Source organism: Alligator sinensis, unplaced genomic scaffold (genome assembly GCF_000455745.1).
Source record: "Alligator sinensis unplaced genomic scaffold, ASM45574v1 scaffold647_2, whole genome shotgun sequence".
Lineage (NCBI taxonomy): Eukaryota > Metazoa > Chordata > Crocodylia > Alligatoridae > Alligator > Alligator sinensis.
The window spans coordinates 1,936,734-1,961,005 of record NW_005841832.1 but is presented as its reverse complement, the minus strand read 5'-3'; the positions used below and the strand labels follow the sequence as shown (position 1 = coordinate 1,961,005).

The 24,272-nt window shown below is 45.9% G+C and overlaps 1 protein-coding gene across 1 annotated transcript in view; it reads left to right on the top strand.

The window, feature by feature from the left end:
* Positions 1-24,272, top strand: part of RGS5 (regulator of G protein signaling 5) — a 60,439-nt gene that overhangs the window by 5,760 nt on the left and 30,407 nt on the right. Inside the window, exon 2 of the mRNA XM_006014871.3 lies at positions 16,935-17,045. Coding sequence (XP_006014933.1) covers positions 16,935-17,045 — 111 coding nt within the window. The remainder of the gene's footprint in view (positions 1-16,934; positions 17,046-24,272) is intronic.

The following is a 24,272-nucleotide window of genomic DNA, read 5'->3' as shown; positions in this document are numbered from 1 at the left end:
TGCCAGTCAGCACTGGTTGTCATTGTAACTTTAGTGCAAGAGGGACATTTGTCCAGAAGAAAATGGATGAAAAGTTCCCAAGGATGAAGGCTGTCAGTCACCCTATGCCAGCTTTCTTCAGGAAAGGCTCCATGTTATATCCTAGGCTCTGGACCCTGTGTCAGCCAGTTCCCAGCATTGCTTCTTAAATCTGGCATGCTGAAGGACCAAAACAGCAGATAGAGGAATGCAAAGCCTGTTTTCTGGTGTTTGATCCATCCAGATCAAGGCCAGTGAGTTGAATGTCAAGGGTTTCAGTGGAAGCAAGAAATCTCTGAAAGGAAAATGCATCATGACCTGAAGGATTCTCTCCTCGGCATGCAATCTTGATGGATCATGCAAAAAGGCCTGTCACAGACTAAGTACAGACAGTCAAAAAGCCTAAGGCTGAATTGATTCAGTCTTTGTAGGTTAGTCTGAGTTGCAAAGATTAAGAAAACAACTGGACAGACATTTACTTTTGTTTTGAGAAATGCAGCGACATGCCTGCAGCAGCTCAGGCCAGAAGCCAGGAGGTGCTAGAGCATGGCTCTCTGGCATATAGCCAGCATAGGCTGTGTGTTTGCTTCCTCTTCATGCTGTTCCCAAGGTCTTTGGGATTTGCAGCCCACAATGACAACAACAGGACTCTGCAGGCTTGCGTTTCACTTCTTCTCCCTGCTTCCAAGTGCTTCTGGGACTTGTAGTCCACAGTTGCAGCCAGCAGTAAGTTTTAGCAGGGCAGGGCAGCTCTGTACTTGGGGGAAGGGGAGTTTAACCCCGCTCCCTGGCCCCAGACCCCAGCCAGAGTTTGCCTGGGGGGGAGGAGGGGGCAGTCCCTGCTTTCCCACACCCTCCCCACAACCCTTCTCTGCTGGAGCAGACAGCTCAGCCCAGCCCAGCCCAGGGCTGGAAAGCATGCTGGGATATTGGGGGACTATGATTTTAACTTGAACCAGGAAGGGGTCTGGGACAGAAGTTTTATAAACTGGTTTGACCAAAATCAGTTAAGTCTAATACTATGTTCAACCAGGTTTATCTTAAACCAGTTTCAGGCATTTTGAAACTGGGTTATGTGCACTCAACTTCTGTTCTGTTACAGGTTTAAACCAGTTTCTATTCACTTAAACCAGTTTCTGTGCAACTTCTGTCCCTAGCTATGGAGGTTGGCATCTTGGATCACCAGAAAATTCTGCTTTTTGCATACGGCCAACTTGGAAACAGTCTTCAAACATTTGGCTCAGTTTTCCATTCCAAAGTGCTTCCTGATATCAAATGAAGAATGGCTTCACTCCAGAATGAAGAGTGATCTACATTACAGACTTTTGGAGAAAAAGAGCTATTGATCACATGCAGTTTTGCTGTAACCAGGGGGTAGGATCTAGCTGGGGCTGCAACTTTTTTTTTTTTTTGCTTCCTTAGGCTGACTGCAGTTTGTCACATATGATGGCTCTAAGCCAGATACCCAAGTCAACGGAAGTAAGGGGACTCATCCTTTCATTTCAGAACATGATTTCTTGAGGTCATGTCTGTAGTGTTGTTGGAAGTGCAAGTAATTGGAAACTGCCCCTGCATCTGCTATTGTTCTCTGAGGAAACCCATGAGGAAAGCCTGACACCCCGCCCCCCACCAGCTCCTGAAAAGTTAGGAATATAGGGGTCACTTTAAGAAACCCAGGATTTCTTGTGTATATACCAGATTGCTGGGTGGGGTGAGGGCTGCAGAACTGATAACTAATATGACTAGAGAATTCTGCAGGAGGGCCAAGTTCTGCAACCTAATGAGGGCCCCCAAATGACCTGTCTGCCTGGGTTAGGGACCTTTTAAACAAACCCAGACTACTTTTTCCTGTGCTGGCTTATAAAAAAAAAAGAGTGGGGGGGATACAGTGCAGTGATGTGCTGCACTGTCTAGGGCAGGGGTTGTCAACTGGGGGTATGCATACCCCCAGGGGTACTTGAGAAAGCCCTAGGGGGTACACGTGGGCAGGTGGCGATGGAGTGCTGCCATGCAGCATCTCATGATGCCATGCAGGCGCCACCCACCTGGCCAGACACGGGGTGGGTGGGAGGAAGCAGGGGAAGTACTACATATGGCCGCACGCCAGCCTTCCCCCCTGCCCGTATCCAGCCGCCGGGGGTACACTGATCAAAAAAGGTTGAAAACCCCTGAGCTAGGGCATCGCACTCTTGAATGCTCTATAGATCTGATGGGTTCAATTTTTCAAGCTCTTCCTTTGTGTAGCTCCATTTCCTAGATAATATCTTCTGTTTCAATTTAGGCCAATTCCTTGGCAGGCTCCTACTACCTTCCCTTCCTCCCATGTTTTGGGTCAGTTATGACATAAAATCATAGAGGAATAAAGCTGGAAGAGACCTCAGGAGATCATCTAGGACAGGGCAGGGTCAGCCCTGTCTAAAGCATCAGGCCAATGTTGGTCTAACCTGCACTCAAACTTCTAGCAGCTGAAATTTTGCATAGTACTGAATGCCAAATAAGTACAATATATGCTACTAGTAATTTAATTCTTTCATCTGCTGCTCGTTTTGGACCATGAATACCCCACATCTAAACCTCAGCATGGTTTCTGACAACCCTGGACTCACTTCATGCTGCCAACTTCAGAAGTTTGCATGCACATCCATATGGCCATATCAGTACCTTTGCCCACACATGCATGCATACATGCACATGCACACAAACTGAAGGAATAACCAAAAGATCCATGGTGCAATGAAAACTCCCTAAGCAGCTGTTGGGAGTTGAGTCCTGCTTTGCCAAAATGTGTCCAGTGCTTAGCAGATGAAAGAACAATGCACTGAGCTAGTATACAAGACACAGATGATTGGAACAGGCCAATAAACAAAACTGGATGCTGAAAGAATGCAGTGTTCTGTGGTGTATCTACCTGTAAAGACCTGCTACTTAACAGGGAAGGCAGGCTCTTGGCCAAATGCCAAGATACCTGGAAATTTCAGATACCTGGAAGTGCTCTCCTTTTACTGATGTGTAGGTTGTAGCCGTGTTGGTCTAAGGACATAGGCAGACAAGGTTCTTTCGGTGAATCTGATATCTTTTATTAGACCAACTTAAATAGTTGGAAAACAATTATTAAGCAAGCTTTCGGGTTCAAAAACCTTTCATCAGGCTAAGGAAGTTTCTGCAGTTGGTGTGTGCTCTTCCTGGATGGAATGAAAAGTAAAGAAGCCAGAGGCTGGGCTGGTATGGACTAAATATAGACATTGGATTTATGACACATCCTCAGTCTACATTTTCACTGACTACCTGTCTTATATGCATACCAGCCCAGCCTCTGGCTTCTTTACTTTTCATTCCATCCAGGAAGAGCGCATACCAACTGCAGAAACTTCCTTAGCCTGACGAAGGGTTTTTGAACCCGAAAGCTTGCTTAATAATTGTTTTCCAACTATTTAAGTTGGTCTAATAAAAGATATCAGATTCACCCAAAAAATCTTGTCTCCTTTTACTGAAGAAGTTCACACGTCACAGGAAATACTGCCAATAAAGTGCTCTTCGGGTCACCTGTAAAGCTGAAGTGAACTATTGGGCTCCCTTTGCTAGATATTGTTGTCTTGGATTCTAATGAAGTAAATGAGTCCTGCCTGCTTCCTTCTGTATAAACCTGCTTATATGCAGTGAAAAGGAAACCAGGGAATAAGGGTCAAGGTGTTGAACATATCAGGCCTGATTTTCCAGCTGATGGGAAAGAACAGTCCTGAGAGAGAACAGCGTAGGTTGGAGAGGCGTGTGATGGCAGCGGACTTTGTGAAATGGGAATCTGGGAGTGGTGAAAGCCTGCTTAGAAGCTCTAGGGGAAGGAGTAGGAATGACTGTTGATGTGGGATTTTCCAGTAATACATCATCATTCATATACGAATGCAATTTCTGCTCTTGGCTGCAATGGAGGAGTATCCTCATGGCAACTGGGCTGGTGGCCCTAGCTTGGCTCTTTCCAAAAGGTATGCTGTGATCACATGGGGGCTTCCAGGTTGCTGCAGTCCCTACAATGGGTCAGCCAGAGAGGAGAGGTCTTAACAGAAAGACAGAAAAGCCTTAAAGGGTCCAGGATTTCCCAGTGACCTCCATGGAGCTGATGGTCATGTAGTTTGAACTACTTCCCTCCCTACCCCACGTCCCCCAGTAGGCTCTAGCAGATGAAAAATAAGTACTAACTCAGCTCATCAATCCACACACATTCCTGTGAAACTGAGAGAGAAGAATAGTGACTCACTCACGGTCACTTAACAAAGGCCTTTTAATTCTGTGTTGTGCTCCTTCCTCCAGCTCTGACTAGCTCTAGATACTTGCAGTGACAACTGTAAAATGATAAACACTCTTAGGTCTGCCTTCTGATTGTGTCTACATAATAGAATGAGAGTGAGATTATAATCTGTGTTAGCATGATTTAGCAACAGGTGAAGTTACATTGCACTCGCCCTGTACTAAGGGCGCTTAAAACACAAGTGTAAGCATGTTAAAAAGCTTTAACATGCTTAAGTGCCCTCTGAGCGTCTCAGAGTTACATCACTACAGGGTTAACTCTGGGCTGTGCTATCTAGCTTGTGTTAGGGTAATTTCAGTCTGTTCCATGGAGATAAAATGAGCAATTTGCAGTCCTCCAGCATCCCAGGATGCACCACTCCCAGCCCCCCACCAAAATCAGAAATAGAAGCCAGGTATCTTGGCTCCTAATACACCCACTTCTCACCTTTAATGGGAAGTCAGAGCTGTGCAAGCAAGAAATGGTATTAACCCTTAACATGCGACTGCTCACAGCAGGTTCTAACTTTAACACCACTTTATATTCCACAGACTTAGCATGCTCTAAGAGTAACATGTAACTTCACCCTAACATGGGTCACAATAGCCGTGCTGGTACAGAAGCATGGGTTTTCCAGCATCCTGAGTATTAGTCCCACAGATAGCCTGGGCATCAGGCCATGTCTTCACTACTAATGTAACTGATGCTATCTAGGTTCCAACCAAAGGTATGCCAGCATGCGCTGCAGTCAACTTGCTGTTGTACAGACATACCTTTTGGCTAATCGGCCAAACAACCCTCTTCTCTCAGAAACCCCCATTTAGTATAGGTATTATAGGCTGGCTGGGTCACCTTCCAACCTTTGCTATGATAAGCTAAACTGAGGGACTAGCTTTGGCATTTGGCTGCTGAAACAGGGGATCTAAAATCCACATAATTTTTGCACACCTTTTCCAAACCTTTCCCAGGCTTTTGAAGCATACCCCAATTAGATGCAGTAGCAGTCATCACCTGTGAATGTTTTATTTGACATCATTACTCAGCAGCACCTGGAAAGTTTAGGGTTATGGAAGGACCACATCTTGGGGCTTCCACGTAACAAAGACTAGACCATTCTCTTGGCTCCAAGCTCCTGCCTACATTGCTGCACCCCTTTCCTAGAGGCAGATTTCTTACTGACCACAGCCTCACTTGCTACCAAGCCTTGATTTGTTCCCTGTAATTGAAGACTATCATAATCATAGGCACCATAAGTTAAATCAAGGTGACCCAAATCAAGGCCACGCTTAATTCTAGCAGTTGCTAAATTTTGAGGGCTTGAGTCTTTTAACAGTGCTCTTGCTTAGTGTTTTTGAAGCCATACAACAGCTGTCATATAAATGTAGCAGCACCCATTTTGTATTGACATCAGAGCCTGAAAGCAGGAGGGACCCCCTTTATGATCAACAGAAGGAAGTGGGTCTCCTCTCTGGACTGCCCAGCAGGAGAGGGACACGTACAACACCATGACACTGTGGATGAGTGGTGTACGTAGCTGAGGTTACAACAGCAGTAGCCCTGGTTCACAGTCTGCTTAGCCAACAAAAAAGATGTGGATACTTTTTCTCAGGGATGACTAGGCAGCTTTCCCAGAGGGACTATTTTATTGTCATATATTTGGAATGAGATTATTTATGCGTGGATTATGCAGCAGATCCCAAACAAGCTGTGATGGTGCCCTCAGGCACCACATCAGACCATATATCCCAGTTCTAAAAAACAACCCTTTCTTCCCGTCCTTTTATTTTGACTCACTGTTAAGCTCTGTCTGCTTTGTGTGAATCTGGAAACAATACAAGGGATATGAATCTGAGACCATCGTAATCCCAGACCCCTCTGAAAGTCTAGCCTCTCTGCATATCAGCTTCTGAAACAAACCCCAGCATATGTTAAAATAAAGGGATCTGAACAATGTTTTTCATAGCTTCAGAATGCATCAGGGGAGGGAAAGAAGAATAGCCCAGAGTTTTCACAATGATCTCTCTCTATACATGCTTGATACCAGCTTACCTTGAATCAGTATTTTTACCACTGTTATCCCAGTGCTGGTGCTGGCATCGGCTCAGATAAATATAGGTTTAAAGTTATTCTGAAGCTAGGGCCAGCACTGCCAGGTAGTCCCTAGGAGCGGGGGGATGACTGTGGGGGACTAGAAGAAGTTGTCGGGGGGAGGAGGTCCTCTTGTACTTCTCAGAGTAGCAAATTGTCAGCAGTAACTCTGAGGTGGCTAGAGATGATTCATCAGCTTCTTGGTACAAATGAGGGAGGAGTTGGTTTCTGAAAAGGGCTACATGAACGTGGAAGATGTTTGCTCTTCTGATCTGACAGTAAGAAGGATGAGAAGTGGTCAGCTGCCAGAGCTGTGTTTATATTTTTACACACTGAGGAGAATAGAGTTGCAAATGTCTCCAAGTGTAGCCTTGGTAGAGCAACATCATATTTCCTGAGTACATTCCAAACCCCTGGGCCTTGGATGTGGTCAGTCTGTGAGAGCAGAGAGGCAATACCAAAAATGTCTCCTACAGAGCAGCAAGCCAAAGGTGACCACTGTTTTCTTTCAGTGATGACACCTGTATCCCAGCACAGCAGGCAAGGCCTGCTGGGTCTTCAGCAAAGACCTCTCAGAAAGCACCTTGGCTAATGCCTATATAAGATCCAGGAATAGGCCCTCTGAGTTTTGAGGTGGGGACCAGCAGCCTGTGGCATTGGGAGGCAGCAGCATTGCTAATGGTTTCTATCTTGAAAGCTCTCGCTGGACACTTAGGCTAAGGACAGAAGTGACACACAAACCAATTTAAGTAATCGGAAACTGATTTAAACCTGTAACAGAACAGAAGTTCAGTGCACTTAAACCAGCTTCAAAATGGCGGAAACTTGTTTAAGATGTATTCATCTTAAATCATTCTGGTTGAATTTAGTTATCAGACTTAACTGATTTGGGTCAAACCAGTTTATGAAACTTCTGTCCCAGACTCCTATAACACAAGGGTTTCTACCAAACTAATGGAGCCTGGGCTCAGTTTTTGCCAGCTTGCCAGAGGTCCTCATGTGGCTACCCATGGGCCAGGCTGTTTTCCTCTTGTAAAACAAGAAACCCTGATGGGAGGGGAGCAGAGAGCTCATAGCAGATTTCAGTAGATGAGGGAGGCCTGCCTGTGAAAGGGAGACTCATCTGAGAAGCAAGCTAAGTAGAAACAAGAGGTAAGGTGACAGCCATATTGATAAAGCTGTCAGGGTTTTTCTTGAGGGGGAGGAAGGGGTGGTGATGAGGAAAAAGCAAAGCCTGTCATCTCCCCTCTGCTTGAGTTTCATAGGGGAGGGTAAAACAAAAATAACAGGAAGAAGATGCATCAACCCCAGTGCAAAAGTACCCTTCTCTGCCACTCCCATTTCCCTGCAGATGCTTCTCATGCCCTACCTTCCTCAACCACCACAGGAATCCATATGGGTCGCTGCCACTCTATGTTTACTTGGCATATATTTGCAATAGAAAGGAGAAGAGTTGCAGTTCAAAATCAACAGGTTCTTTTAAAAAGCCCTTTCCCATCCCACATGCACACCTGCGGTGAGCTCCCTTTATCCTGTGAGGAATCCTGCCTGCCTACGTTCAGGGTCTGGAATGGAGTTTGGCAGTTCCTTGGCTTCTGTTTCACCTTGCAGCCACATCTAAAGGTACAAAATTACACTGAAGAAATATAAAATCTCCCTAAGTGGCACTTACAGAGCTACATAACTGCAAATAGGACCCTGATAGTTGGGTGCTATTTACACTGGTAAAGCTGTACTGACCTTGCACTTTTCTTCTGGGCGTGCTTAGTCAGCTAGGCTGCAGGGTAGAGTAGAACTGCCCATGTATGTTCATAACACCAGGTAAGTCATGAAACTTTAGTAACAGAAATACCATGACTAGTGACTGTTGGATACCAGAGAAGGAGCACACACTTGCCTATTAGCTCAGTAGTCTAGTGGTTAGGGAACTTGCTGAGGGAGTGGGAGAGTTGGGTTTTAGGCTTCCCCTTAACTAGAGGGGGCTTGAACCTGAGCTCCTTACTCCCCAGCAAAGTGCTCTAATCACCTGGTGCTGGGTAGGCATTGCCCAGATCAGAAGTGGCCCATGGAGCTCTTACCTGACCCCACCCCCCAATCTGGGGTGTGGAGCTAGTGGTGGGAGAGGGCAAACAATAGCTGCATTAACTCCCATGAGCTCTGTGATGCCACTTGTCTAGTTTGTGCTCTGGCCAGTGAAGAGCCCTGTGCTTTGAATCTGGTCTAGGGGGCTAGATAAGCTTGACACCCCTGCACCAAAACATGTCCCAGCCTTTATCTTGAAGCTGGCTCACAGGGCAGCTAGGAGGGCAAGATGTGTGGGACATGGAGGAGGAACACAAGCTAGAGGAAAAGTGCATCACTGAGATGTTTACTGCCTTAGAGAGTGAGGGAGCTTGGCAGGGTGGATTTGGTTTAAATCAAATTGATTTAAATCACTTGTCAGGAAGCTTCCGTTTAATCATTGTCTTCTACAAAAAGTGTATTCTTGTCCTTTATTAATTTAACTTCTTGAAACTGCACTTTTAGAGAGAGGTAAGGGCTTGACTGTGTACACAAACTTGTGAAGAGACAAAAGGGCTGATAGGTAGGTAATCAGGTCTGTTATCTCTCATTCCCATATGCTGCTATTAACAAGGATGTTATCTCTGGAAACACAAATCCACGGCTTGAGAACTGAAACTAAGTATCACAGAGATGCTTAATGGGATCTTCTAGGCTGAACACTGAGTCCCATTGGGTACAGTGGTTTTCTTTAATCTTTAGTAAGCTATAAAGGACCCTCTGGGAACCCCATAAGTCTGGGCCCCTAAAATAGTCCATGGCCTGTTGTGACCTGTTTATAAAACTTTTTTTAAAAGGTTACATGAATATATTATCTCAAATAATATATCATTAGAAGTTCCATGATGATATCGTTGAGCTTTAACATATATAAATATAAGGGTTTTTTTATTTAATCATTGGGGGGGTTATTAAGATAATTAAAAATCTGATCTAAATTTAAAAATCCATTAAAAAAAATCGTTGATTTTTAACTATCCTGAACCTTGCTTTGGGGACATAAAATGAGGCACAAAAATGTCAAACTTGTTTATCTATTTTATGCAATGACTATCAAATGCGAGGCACAGAAAAGCCAGTAGGGGCAGGGACCACACCAGCAAAGCTGAGACCAGGCTTCTTTTCGAATGTGTCATCCCTCCATTTCTCATCCCTTGTAAACATTTCTTTGATCAAAGTTCCTCCAAGATGTGTTTTCTCTAGTGGTCATATCCCCAGTGGACTAATTAGTGCTTTGTTTATGTTTAAGCAAGTACTAGGATTAAGGGGTTTAATGCTGTTTTAAAGAAATGAAGCCTGGCAGAAGCATAGTGTGGAAAAAATGAACCTTGGGCAGTCCTGTCTCCCCCGCCTCCCCTGTACCTTCTGGCTTGCAAGCACAGGAACAGCAGCGAGCAGCAGCCAGTGTTAGGTGTTCTGGGAATTGTCATTCTCTAGACTGGCAGTGGAGTTTGCTTCTGTTAGGGGGGGACTTTCAACCCATTTTATTTATTTATTTATTTTTGCCACTAAAGGCAATGCCCAGACAGCAACACAAAATTGCTGATTTTGGCAGAAGAGAGAGGGTCAATTTTCCTCCCCACAGCAGCAGTGAACTTCATTATTCCCAGAATGCTTTGCACTCCATGACACACATTAGCTGCTTCCTACAGCTGGAAAGTGGCGACAGGTAGTAGCTCCAGGGTAAGACCCCGCCTCGCAGATTCGTGCTGAGGGAACAGCAGGAGCCAGGAGACCTGGGATCCTATGGTCCTCTCTATTGCTGTATGACTCTCCTCTATTGGCTTATTCTTCCTCTGTACAAAAAACCAGGGAAAGATAAAACACTGTAGGAGTAAAAAACAAAACAAAACATAACAAAACAGGGGTGTGGAGGGTGGTTAAGTTGGAAAGAGTCCATGCCTTCTGCAGAAGAGTCCTTATACTTCTAAGGAGTTTTGTAGAAGTCTTATACAGTGGTTACTAGGATTAAATAACCTGGGGGCCATTTTGCATGACACATGCTTGGAAGGCAATGCATGCATCGTCTGCATGTAATTTGCTTGTTAGAGTGAGTTTCTATTCATTCCATGGCTGTGCGTGGCCATCAGAGATCTTTCTGACAATACGGGTTGGAGTCTGGAGGTGTATAAAACTCTAAGTCCTATTTTGAAAAACGGTGGGCTCTGTGAACTAGGCCTACTGTTGTTGGGGTCAGTAGGCACTGTAACCTGCACTGCCATGATAAGATCAGTGAAATGGAGATTAGTTTAATCTAGGCATATTTTCTTATTGTAGTCGGGATCCTTTACATGCATACTGTGAAAGAATGAGAAAGGAAAGATGTCATGTAAAAGTGTTTGTTATGATGGTAAGGTCTTGTACACAACTTATTCTTCTCTGAAAGACCTATCATCCTATAGAAAATGCATTGAGATGGCATATTGTGATGAACAGCTGCAGTTCTAGAAAGGCTGCCTTTAGGCTGCTCACAGGGGAAAAACACTGTGGTCATGGGAGATTCTGCAATGACCAGAGAAGCAGCAATGAAGATGAATAGAGCAACAGTAGTAGTTGGGGCAAAGGTTGACTTGAGGCCTTCAGACCAAGTGGACAGCCATGATAAATGGCTCTGCTGAGGGCTTCTCCACTTGGAAGCTGCTTCTTCAGCTGGAGTGAATTGCAGAACCCCTGGAATTGTGCCCTTTCATATGTATGAGAGGCCTTGAAACCCGAACTTGTCTGAACCCGGACTCCAAACTGTGTCTGGGAAGTAACGAATGGAGGAGTGAATGGCTAGCTGCCTCATTAACCACTTGCTACTGTAAGAGGAAGACCAAGGCAGAACTGTTTCCGAAGATCTTTGGTCTGTTATTAAGGTTCTCCAATGCTGTTTTACTAATGGTGGTTTTTCCAGCTTTCTCTTATTACAGTCCGGTATGTTTAAGTCAGTGCTTATTAGAGGGTGGTTTGTCTTATTCTAGTACCCAGAGGATGTACTCTAGTTTACCCATGTTTCTGGGTGGGAGTTGGTATTATTAAGTTATTAGGAAGCCCTAAAGATTGAACCTGATACATTTTATTGAGAAAAAGCACCAGGCTGAAAGGTACAATAATACCAAGGACGACTTTTTATTTGTATCATTGCAGGGGCCTAATCAGATATAAAATTATAGACAGAGATGTACGGAGGTGTTAATCCTTGCTAATTAACTTGTTAACACCTAATTAACACCTACAAAACCACAGACTAAGGAGAGGAAATAATCAATACAGACAATAAACTGCCCCAAGACAGAGACAGTCAGTTGCACAAGCACCCATGTCATGAGTTTTGTGGTTCCCCTCAAACCCCTGCACCTATCTCCTTGAAACCTGGCAGGCTTTGTGGCATCAGCAGGGGCCACCATCCCTTCAGTTTTCAGCCCGCTGCCTTAACACACACGGGGTCATCTATGTCACGAGTTTTGCCTGTCTGCAGCCTGAGGTGCAGTGTCCCCCAAACCCCTGCACCAATCTTCTCGAATCTTGGCAAGCTTCATGCTCTCAGCAGAGGCTACCACCCCTGCAAGTTTCATCCAAATCAGACAAACAACAACAAAGTTATAGATAATTCATTGATTCCCCATTATACCCTATGGCCAGATCTCTGAGGCTGCTCCAAAGCTTTTCCGAAGCAGTTCGGAAGCTTCGAGCTGCTTCAGAAAGCCTAAAGAAGCCAGTGCTTCAATCTGGACATGGTGCTTTGGATGCCAAAGCATCCAAAGCTTCTGTGGATCTGAAGCACAGTTCGAAGCCTCACACAGTGCTATAAATTTGCTAACGTTTGTGAAGCACTCAGTCACTATAGTGATGTGTTGCACAAAAGCCAGTGTCAAAATGAATAATGGTCTTTTCAAAACTGGGGGGGGGTGAATTGTGGGTATTCTAGGAGGTGTAGGACAGCACAATAACAGTGAGGAGTTGATTGACTAGCTATCTACCCAATGAGTATCACACAGCTGCTGCAGAGTGAAGCAGAGGTCCAAGAGAAAAATATCATGTAGAATGCTGTACTGCAACACTGTCACTGCAGATATGTGCAGGAGGCCTGAATTAGGTGACATTGGAAACTAACTGCCATTTCCTTGTTTTTGAGTGCTGGACTTCGCAAACGTATTTATGTTCTCAGTGTGCATATGATAAAGACACAATCTAAGGGTTCCAATTGGATGTAAAGCTCAATATCAGATATGCAGGGGTTTAGGTGTAGCCGTGTTGGTCTAAGGACATAGGCAGACAAGGTTCCTTGGGTGAATTTGATATCTTTTATTAGACCAACCCAAATAGTTGGAGAATATTTATTAAGCAAGCTTTCGGGTTCAAAAACCCTTCGTCAGGCTAAGGAAGTTTCAGCAGTTGGTGTGTGCTCTTCCTGGATGGAATGAAAAGTAAAGAAGCCAGGGGCTGGGCTGGGGAGTCAGTTGCCAGGCAGATTGTAATGTATCAAAAATCCAATGTCTATGTTTAGTCCATGATCTCTAGTATCCAGGAGGCTGATGAAATGGAGCTCATAGGCTCGTCTCTGGGAAGTGTTGTATAAATTTCCCTTGAGGATCAGGACTGAGAGATTGGAGAGAGAGTGGCCCTCCTGTGAGAAATGTGCCCCCACCGGTAATTGGGTATTTCTGTCTTTGATGGATTTCCGGTGTGTGTTCATTCTGGTGCGCAGTTGTTGTTTGGTCTCTCCTACATATTTTCCCAGAGCCACCCATCCTAGCCTTTAAACAAGCACCGAACCTCGCCAACCTCATCACCAGAAGCAAACTTCCTCAAGCCCAGAACACACCAAAAGGATCCAGACCGTGCCAGGACAAGAAATGCAAAACCTGCCAACACATCTCCACCACCCCCACAATTACTACACCCCACAACAGAGCCATCAGCATCCCAGGATCTTACAGCTGCACCTCCAGAAATGTAATATACCTCATCCAATGCACCAAATGCCCTGATGGAAGATACGTAGGAGAGACCAGACAACAACTGCGCACCAGAATGAACGCACACCGGAAATCCATCAAAAACAGAAATACCCAATTACCGGTGGGGGCACATTTCTCACAGGAGGGCCACTCTCTCTCCAATCTCTCAGTCCTGATCCTCAAGGGAAATTTATACAACACTTCCCAGAGACGAGCCTATGAGCTCCATTTCATCAGCCTCCTGGATACTAGAGATCATGGACTAAACATAGACATTGGATTTTTGATACATTATAATCTGCCTGGCAACTGACTCCCCAGCCCAGCCCAGCCCCTGGCTTCTTTACTTTTAATTCCATCCAGGAAGAGCACACACCAACTGCTGCAGCTTCCTTAGCCTGACGAAGGGTTTTTGAACCCGAAAGCTTGCTTAATAAATATTCTCCAACTATTTGGGTTGGTCTAATAAAAGATATCAAATTCACCCAAGGAACCTTGTCTGCCAATTTCAGATACAGTCTTTTGAGAGAACTCATGAGCACTGATTAGTGGTCTTGAAAAATCCAAAGTCTTCAGATTTGCACAAAGGGTCAGAGAAGGGACTTGTTTTCTTGGGATATAGGATTTTCTTCTTTTTGTTAGTAACTAAAGACAGGGGAGATAAACTTCTAGGATGCTGGAGAAGCAAGCAGAGGAGGTATGTTATGGAATCTATTTTGATATAATCTGTTTTTTTTCTTTTTAAAGAAAACTCTAAGTAGCCCTGCAAGTTGATGTGTGGGCTCTTGCTGGATAGTGTCACACACAGACCACCCTGAAGATGAACAAGGGCCTCACCCTCTAGCTGAAGAAGCCAAGAGGCCTTTTTGGGGCTTAACTCTCCCTTCTGATCTAGGCCAGGTCTATACCAGCAGCATTTGCTGATATAGCAACACCAGTAATCTATACCAGGAGAGGTTTCCTAGTATGGACACTGTTATAAGGCAGAGCCGCCCTTTGTATCAGCATAGTTTGTTTTGGCTAATGGCTCATCCCAAGCAAAATAAGCTCTACTGGCAAAAATGTGGGTCATCTGGTATAGCTAGGTCTACATATATAGTGTCAGCCAGCTCACAAATGGAACTCGCATCTTTCCCGTCCACGACCAAGAGAACTATGCACGCTGCCGTGTAGCCCTGGCTGCAGCCATGACAGTTGGTCACTTTCAGTGGGGTGCATAGCAAATGGCTGCTGCTGGTAGACACAAGGTAAGAAGCCTATGGACTGAGGAAAGAGTTGGTGCAGGGTGAGACTGATGGGCACCATTTTAAAGCTAATTTTAACTCATGAATGCGAATGACTCCGTCCTTCTTATGATTTCAGCAGGGCTTAGAGTTTAAACCATAGCCCACACTGCTTCCATATGAACTCATGCATTCACTAGGGTAGTCTGTTACCCTGGAAAGGGGGAACACGAGCTGTTGGGGCCAGGAGGCTAGCCGAAGGAAGCCCAGGCCAACTATCTCCCCAGAAGCAATTATTTCTGACATTTCCTCGGACAGCAAGTAGAGTTGCTTCTACTGCTTTGTCATCTCTGCTGACAGTATCCTGGCTCTTTAGAATCGCACTGTTATTATGGTGCACTGTTTAAACATGGGAAGCTAGAGAGACAGGGAATGATGATGATCAGTGGTTTATGGCAGGGCTGTCCAACTTAGTGGCTGGGGGCCACATGCTACAGGGACCACACCAGTGTAGGCCATGGGACCCCTGGGTACTCCCCCACTACACAGAGTACACAGGCACTTCCTTGTTGTACCAGACTTGTGGGTGTCATCCCTCCACCCACTGCACCAGGTACATGGGCACATGTGCCCCAGCCATACCTTCAACTCCCTGGCTGCAGACTCCTCCACTGCACCCACCCTACTGGCACCCCATGCCATGGGTTTCCCAAGCACCATGGAGTGTGTCAAGCTGCTCTGCCTCACCCCTAGGATGGAGCAAGAAGCAGAAGCCAGAGCGAGGGGAAGTTCAGAGCCTCTAACTGCTGCTGCCGCAGCTGGAGTAATGGGGGGAACAGCAGCCAGGTGAGAGCCTAGGGGCTGTAAAATAACCCCTCACAGGCCACCAGTTAGACAGCCCTTGTTTGTTATACCTTGGCAAAACCTGGATGGAATTTCTTGGGACAAGAAGACAGTGCTCTGGCCGGAGAGCTTCCCCCTTTCCCACAGAGTTATTTTAAACCTACTCCTTCTCAGAAAGTCAGCAGCGGTGTTATGTATAGTAAATGCTTATGCGTCATTAATAATTGGAACCATGCTATGCCAATAGATAATTTTAACAGCACTTTGGGCTTGAAGAATTGGCATAGGCCTCAGAATCAGAAGAAACTGACAGCTGCTCAGATAAGAATCTGGAACCAATCTAAGTGTGGAAGACAAGCTCTGTTTGACATTTGGTTGGCGTTCCATAGAAGCCTGTAGGGCAGGCAAAACCCCAAACAAAGTCAAATGGATTTAAATCATCACTGCATATTATGTTGGCATAGTATTGGTGCATAGGTGTGTATGAATAAGGGGTTTTGACTAAATACATCAGCTGTCAAAGAGGGCTTCTGTTCCAAAATGAATTTTTTAGTAGTTAAAACTGTCCGATTCCTTACATTCTAAAATTAATGTTATGTTTATATGAATTGCTACTGGCAGTTGAATCACTTAACTGGCAAACTGAGAAGGACCAGTAGGACAGATGCAGAGTTCTGTTTAGTACCAAAAGCAATTGTGTAGGATAATACCAAAGAGAACATTACCAGTGTAACAGGAGTCCATCATAAATCTTGGATTAAGTGATGCAACGTATGACTTTAGGATGAAGGCATATGCCTCATTCTTTTAAACCTGGACAAACCAAACTTTAAGTGTCTCATTTAACTAATAAACCATTCACAGTCACAAATTCTCTGGTCTATGTTTTTGGTAAGAAAGAGCAAGTCAAAGGAAGACCCTGGGGTTGTAACTAGTGAATTAATATGGCTCCTACACTGAAACATCATATTACACTCACACTTCCCCTTCCTTACAAGTTCTCACACTTGTATAACTGATCTGAGTCCTGTGTCTTTGGGTTTCAGTCTCTGAATATGCTCTTCACTCTCTCCTTTCATCTCCCTCCATCTTTGCACCTGCTTTCAAGGCCGTGCACTATGGCCATCAGGGCTAGAATGCACACCTCTATCACAGTACACCAAGCACCTGCCTTTACCCCTTCCCAAACCTTCAACTGTACACGATGCTACACACTGAGGAACAGCTGAACATTGTCTATCAAAATGGTGTTTTGATAGAAAATTGGAGATTTAACTAAATTATTTTATTTTATTTTTCTCTGTAACTATTTTCAGCTTAAGTCTGACTTCACATGTTCAGATTTTCTTTTAAAAGCAAATAAGAATATAGTCTGGTCAGGGATCTTGGCCCATAGAGGGGGGAAGTCCCTCTCAGTTGGAAGGTTTCTGCTCTGTTTTATGTATGCTCACTCTCTTTTTTTTCCCCCTCCTCTAGAGCAAAGGAGATCAAGACCAAGTTGGGCACACTCCTCCAGAAGCCTGACTCCGCAATTGACCTTATCATCCCATACCCAGAGAAGCCAGAAAAACCAGCCAAGGCCCAAAAGTAAGTCTTTCCCCATGTCGAGATGCTGGCTACACCAAGTGGGTCAGTAGAACCCATGGAATGCTATTGGGAAGTGAGATCATTATGGCAGGTCACTTGCTTTGTGACAGCATCAGCTGTAGGAGTGGGACATCTTCTTTTTCTTTTATCTTTGACTTCATGTCCCATGAGGCTCTCCAGGTAAAACGAGGGGACTACAGGCTCAACAATTCAACAGTCAGATGGGTAGGAAACTGGCTGTGGGGTCAGACCCAGAGAGTACTAACAGAGAGATCTATGTCGACCTGGCAGAAGGTAGCCAGTGGGGCCCCCCAGGGTTCGGTACTTGGACCAGTGTTTTTCTACATCTACATGAATTATCTGGATGTGGGGGTGAAAAGCACACTGGCAAAGTTTGCCAATGACACTAAGCTTTGGGGAAGTGCAGCCATGCATCAGGGTACACTGACAATCCAGGCAGACCTAGAAAAATCAGTTAAATGGGCAGACCAGAACCAGATGCTGTTCAACAGTGAGAAGTATAAAGCGTTCATCTGGGGAGGAAAAATCCACGACAAATTTACAGGCTCGGTGGTGCTACGCTAGATAGCACCATGTCCGAAAGGGACTTGGGGGTCATAATTGACCATAAAATGAATGAACCACCAGCGTAAAGCTACAGTTAGCAGAGCAAACAATACACTGGCATGCATTAATGGATGCATCTCAAGCAAAACTAAGGAAGTTATGCTCCCGCTCTACTCGGCATTGGTAAGGCTGCAGCTGGAATACTGCATCCAGTTCTGGGCACCACAGTTCAAGAAGGATGTAGAGAAGCTTGAGAGAGTCCAGAGAAGAGCCACTCATATGATTAGAGGCCTGAAGAGCAAGCCTTACGAGAAAAGGCTAACAGATATGGGACTGTTCAGCCTAGAAAAGAAAAGACTTTGGGAGGGATTTTGTGGCAGCTCACAAATATATCAGACGACAGCATCAGGAGCTAGGCGAACAGCTATTCACCAAAGCGCCCCAAGGGAAAACCAGGAGCAACGGTCATAAACTCCTAGAAGAAGGTTTCAGACTGGATATAAGGAAAAACATCTTCACAGTTTATGGGACCAGACTCTGGCATAGATCCCCCAGTGGGTGAGGGGAGGGGTGCAGGCTGCTACCCTGGAGATCTTCAAAAGGAGACTGGACACACACCTTGCTGGGGTTATTTGACTCCAGCAGTCGTTCCTGCCCAGAGCAGGGGGGCTGGACCTAATGATCTCACAAGGTCCCTTCCAGCCCTAAACTCCTGTGAATCTGTGTTTTGAATTAAATTTTAAAATCAGTTGAGTCTATGAACAGACTTTTCTGACCTAGCTCAATTTTGGATAGTTACATTCTGCCCAGCCATGTTCTTTCTGCTGTTTCAAATGCATGGTAGTGCCCTTTGCTCCCTATCCTGAAATGTGGCTACTTTCTTCACACCTTTTGCCCCCATCTAGAGTACTTTACTGAATGGTGTGATATGTTACTAGTGACGTGGAGACCTGAAAAGGTCGTTTTTTCTCAGTGGCATATAATAAAGAAAATATTCTTGGCCCAGTGAAGATGGTGACATTTATGGATGGGAATGCATTTCCATTCTGATCCTCCCTTGTTATCACTTGTCACTTCCCTCCTATTTATGGTTTTGGCTGAACTTTTTATGGCTTGTTTTTATCTTAGGGCAGCACCTAGCTGCCTACTCCAATGGAAGAGAACAAAAGGCAAAATCCAAACAACCCCCACAGGCATCTTCAATTTAGGCTTTCACATGCTTAAAAAATGGATTATTCAAAGGGGAAGAGATTAGGTGCCTTACCTTGCTGTATAACCTATGGGGGAATGAATTGCCCCTGAGAAGCCATAGATGATGACTGGGGAGGTATCAAGAGCTAGCCAGTAGGAAACAGTAAGCAGAAGGGTATTTTTGATCCCTGACCCTCTTTGGAGTTGAGGCATCACCTGCAGGGTTGCACATTCAAGGCTTCTCTTTAGATATGAAGGTCCTCTTCTGAGAGCAGGGATCTGAGCAAGTTGGCAGAGTGCTTTTGCATGATAACCTAGTGTTTAGAGTGTTGCTCTAGGTAGAAGGACACCTGGACTTTGGACCATCCCCAGATTAAGCAGATTCAAACCCACATCTCCCACCTTCCTTGAGAGCACAGTCAAGAATGCAAGACACTTGTTGACCATAAGTAGTGCCAGAAAGTAGGAACCTAGTTCAGTAACTTTGTGGTGGGAGATGGAAGTCCTGAGTTCTGGTGCTGGCTCCTAGGACTGTTCATCCTTTTAACATTAAATGCTCATTGCTTAAAAATAGAAATTATGCTAGCAGTGGAAACCAGACACTGGAATACCCAGCTTTCCAGTTGAGTACCCTCAACTAAAAAATTGAGCTCCCTTGCCTTTGTTCTCCTTCTTGTCCCATGGCTTTTATATTCAACGATGCACAGTGGCCCAGCTTTAATAACAAGGAAGGTCAAAGGTGGCCAGACTATAGTGTGGTGGTTAAAGCATTCTAGTGGGAAGTTGGAAGATGCACATTTGAATCCCTTCTGGTGGAGGAGAGCCTAAGACCCAAGGTTTTCCCATTTATGGTTGTGTATTCTTACCACTAGACCATTAGGTAAACAGTGGCTGGTGCCACCACTGCTGTGACAGTTTTGAGTGACAGTGACTGTAGCTGCTGCCCTTTGCACTGTTAGCGTGTATCAGGTATGTTCTACGGGATTGTTTCCCTGCCATTATATCTGGATCATTGTACACCTTAAGCAAGAGTTTAGTACCTAACTGTTCAGACTGGGACACCTCCACACATTCACAAAAGCCCATGTTTCGGTCCCCTTGGTATATTTACTGTCCAAAATATGGGTGACATCTGAATTTAGGCACCTTAACACTTTTGGTGGCTATCAGAGCAGAGGGGTTTGGATTGCATTTTACAACTTGGGTGCCCAAATTCCAATTAAGTTCAAACTAGATACCTATTTTGCCAAACTGGATAAAGTCCTAAGGACATATAACTCTCTGTTGCACTCCCTACAGCACAGAGACCTCTTCAAAGTCCCCTGCCCCAGTCCCTGAGCACGGTGCCCTTTGATAAGATCCCTCCCTTGTTTCTTGCAGCATAGTGTTCTCTGCAGCACAGCACCTGGTTTTATGCTGCTGAATTAAGTCCAGAACACTCCTCCCTTCCTTTTCCTTCCTTTCTCACCTTCGTTTCTCCCTTCCCTGCAGTCTTCTCCTTCAATCTCCTTCAAAGCCCTAAGGGCTTTGTCACATGTTACATTTAGGATGTGTTAACTGCACTTAAAACTAGCATCTGCACATTTAAACACTAGAACATGTGCTAATGCCATCTTTGTGTAGTGAAATTAAGACTTTTCTAGCAAGGAGTATCTCCAGATTTTATTACCTAATAGACTGAGCTAATGTCCAACTGCTCCACAAAGCTAATATGGTCAGTGCAGTGAAGAGCAGCAAGTAGGGAGCACATTCAAGACTCTGATGTAGTGCAGGAGCTGGAACCAAGAAACATCTGTTTGTCAGTCACACTGCTGCACACCGCAACTCGTAGGAGTCTTCAATGGTTCCAATGCATAAGACGTGTTTTATTTAGATAGTAGTAAGTACTACCATACAGCTGCTTGGAAAACTTTCTAACTCATAGAAATGTTTGCTATGATCTAAATAAAACACATCCTAAGTGTAATGTACAATGAGGCCCTTATAAGAAAAGCAGCATTGTAGCGGGGAATTTACAGAGCACTGGAGGAAAGAGTTAGCTGGTATTAGAGCTGTGCGAAGCTTCGGGTGGTGATTCAATTTGGAGGAGATTTGGCCAGATTCGGTGGCTGAATCTCCAAATCCGAACTGAATCAGGGGACCAGTTTAAAGGTCCAAATTGATTCAAAGCTCTCCGAATCTTCGGCAAAGATTCGGAGAGCTTTGATGATTCGGGCAGTCCCTAGTGGCCGCAACAGGGAGATGAGGAGCCAGCCCCCGGGGGCGGCAGCAGGGAGCGCCAGCCACTCCAAGCTGGTAAGTACTAGGGGCGAGGGAGAGGGGGCTGGAGGAGAGGGAAGGGGACCATAGGGGGACCCCTGCCAGCCCCCCCCCAACCCCCGCCTGCCCCAGCTTGGTACTTTAAAAAAAAAGCCAACCGGGTGCTGCTGGGCAGGGGGTGATCCTGACTGCCTCCCACTGCCCCATGCTGCATGGGGGGCTCTGCACGAGCCCCCTCAACCCCCCCTACTCCTCCAGCCCCACACGAGTGCCCCAATTGCTGGGGCTCTGGCCCTTTAAGGAAAAAAAAAAGCCAAGAAAAGCTCCGGGACTCACCACTCCTGGTGCAGCCTTGGGGCTTCGGGGGTTCATGCAGAGCCCCCACATGGCGCAGGGCAGCGGGGATCACCCCCTGCCAGCAGGAGCCATGAGTCCCGGGGTCTCTTCAGGTTTGTTTTTTTTTCTTAAAAGGCTGGAGCTGGCCCATGTGGGGCACCCGTGAGGGGGCTGGGGGATTCAGGGGCTTGTGCAGAGCCCCTACGCAGCCTGGGGCAGCAGGGATCGCCCCCCCACTACCCAGCAGCACCTGCTGAGCCAGGGCTTTTTTTCCCCCCAAGTGCCGGGCACTGGGGCAGGCGGGGCAGCCATTGCTGGGCTGGGAGAGGGGCAGGGGATGGGCCTGGCCTGGCTGATTTGGAGATTCAGCTGAATTGAATCAGGACAGTGATTTGAATTGCCGAATTGAATCACTGTCCCCTGAATCGGCCGAATCTGAAGTGAATACTAGCCATTTCACACAGGCCTAGTTTGTATGAGATGAATTCTTCTCAGGGTGACCATATGTCCTAGTTTGGCTGGGACAGTCTTGGATTTTGAAGGCCACTCCCAGCGTGTTGGTCAAAATTAAAATGAGAGTTCCAGAATCACAGGGGCATGGGGCACAGTCCAGCAGAGTGGCATGGTGTACCAGGCAGCTCCACCTCCTGGCTAGACTGCACCCACACCCCTGCCCACTGGCCTCTGCCACTGCCTGCAGCAGTGCCACTGACTTGGGCGGGGGAACGAGGTGAGACTGTTCCAGATTTTCTTATGGTTACCCTAGTTATTTGGGACTGGTTACCATGACACCAATTCCAGTAAAAAGGCTAATTGAAAGGCTAATATGGGTTGTACTGAGTGAAGAATTAATCTATGGCAGCAAAAGTAATACCAGTCAACATGGTCATGTGAAAAAGAAACCCTCCAAGGAAACTTGGCTTATTTTTTGATGAGGTTTCAAATTCAGTTGATAGAAGCTATCTCAGGCAGGCATCTACATGTGTGGAAATTCAAGAGCGAATTTGCCGGGATCAGCCGTCTGCTCCCACCCCTTCTGGACCTGTACTGGCCCCCTGCAGAAGCCAGGGTGCTAGCCCAGGAGCTGACAGGGAGCATGGGGCCAGGAGACAGCTGGGAGATTGGTCCCTGCCCCCAGGAGCTGCCTGCTGCCAAGGTGGGTTCTACCCCGAGAGGCCAGGTGGGGACAATGTCCCTTTGCCCCAGCAGCAGGGAGCTCCCAGCCCCAGCTCCCCAGTCAGGGGCAGGGGGCTTGGAAAGAGCTGCAGGGAAGGGCCAGGTTCCAGTCCTCTGCCCCAATACATGAGTGAGGCAGCTAGCAATAAGCCCCTGGCTAGGTGGGGTTACCAAAATGGGACAGTCACCAGCCAACTCCAGGCTGCATGTGCAGACTTCCCTGCACAGCCTTGGGCTGGCCTGGAACTGTCACAGTCTGACCTTCCTCATGCAGCGAGCTCTCAGCTCCCACCGTGTGATCGCAATCTCAATCATCATCACAGAGAGGGGGCTGGGAGCCCACTCTGCAGCCCCCAATCGCAAAGTTGGAGCTGGGAGTTGCTGCTTGGGCAGGAGGACATTGTCCCTGCCTGGGCTCTGGTGGCAAAGCCTTCCCTGGCAACAGACAGTTCCCAGGGGCAGGGAGCAATCTCCTGCCACCTGCTATCTGGCTGACCAGGGACAAACTTGCTCCTGGTCAGCCATCTACACGTGCCTTCCTGTGGAGTAATTACTTGGCAGTTAATTTGCTACCTACAAATGCAAGTAGCAAATGAACTGCTGAGTAGAGGAAATTACTGCACAGTAAGGGTCAGCACGTGTAGACAGTGACACTTACTATGCAGTAAAGCATCTCACATAGACACGCCCAGTATCTCCTATCAACATCCTGGAAGAGAACATGAACTGGGTTAAATCTGCAGGTAATATAATTATGGGAACAGGTGAGAAACAGAAGAATCTGAACCCCCTGGTAAGGTGGGGTTATTTGAAGGACATGCATTTCAGTCATTCAGCAAGGAAAAATATGCATTTTCTGTATGTAGTGAATGAAATGGGGATTGTGTCCTGAACAATTGATTCTGAAAGGGACTTAAGGTTCTTGGTTGAAACCAGCTGAATATAACTCTTCCCTGTGCAGCGCTGTGACTTGGATGGCACTTTCAGTCTTTTTTCAAATAGGAATATCAAGCAGGGGTATGGAGGTCCTTACGATACTCAAAAAAAAAAAAAAAAAGTCTTGGACTTACTTCAGGCCACTGTGTTAAAGCATGCTGGTTCCTGCATCCAGTGGTTTACAAGGAGGAGATGCAGCTAATATCCTATCCAGCGTCCTCTAACTCCACTTCTCAACTGATCACTTTCATCTGAGTCAACTCGAGGGGCTGTTCTTTGACATGTGGATGAAATAAGATTTGGACTTTTGCCTCTCAAGCCTGACAAGACATCTTTAGCTTCTCTGCTTACACCTCACATGGGGTAGCAAGATCAGTACTGGATACTGAGTCCAGTACTATTGTCTACACTCCAACAGCAGCACCGTAAAATTGGAGGGTAGGGAAGAGGTGAGGAAAAAAGCTACAAGAAAGAGGTGAGGTCTGGAAAACTTCCCTCTTGTAGCAAGAGATTGTCCTTTGTCAGTGTGATCTCCCTTTATTGTAGAGAAACTTAAAAGGACATAATTTGACAATTAGCAAACGTGCAAAAAATTATAAACAGTCAGCTGACTGAAGCATAATTTTCAAAAGCCTGTATTTCAGCCAAGTCGCAATTAATATTCACCCAAACATGGACAGAGATCTCTCTTCCCTGGGAACCTACCTCCTGCCAAACTTCATTTTTGTATGTCAACATTAACACTGTTCCAAAAATCACAAC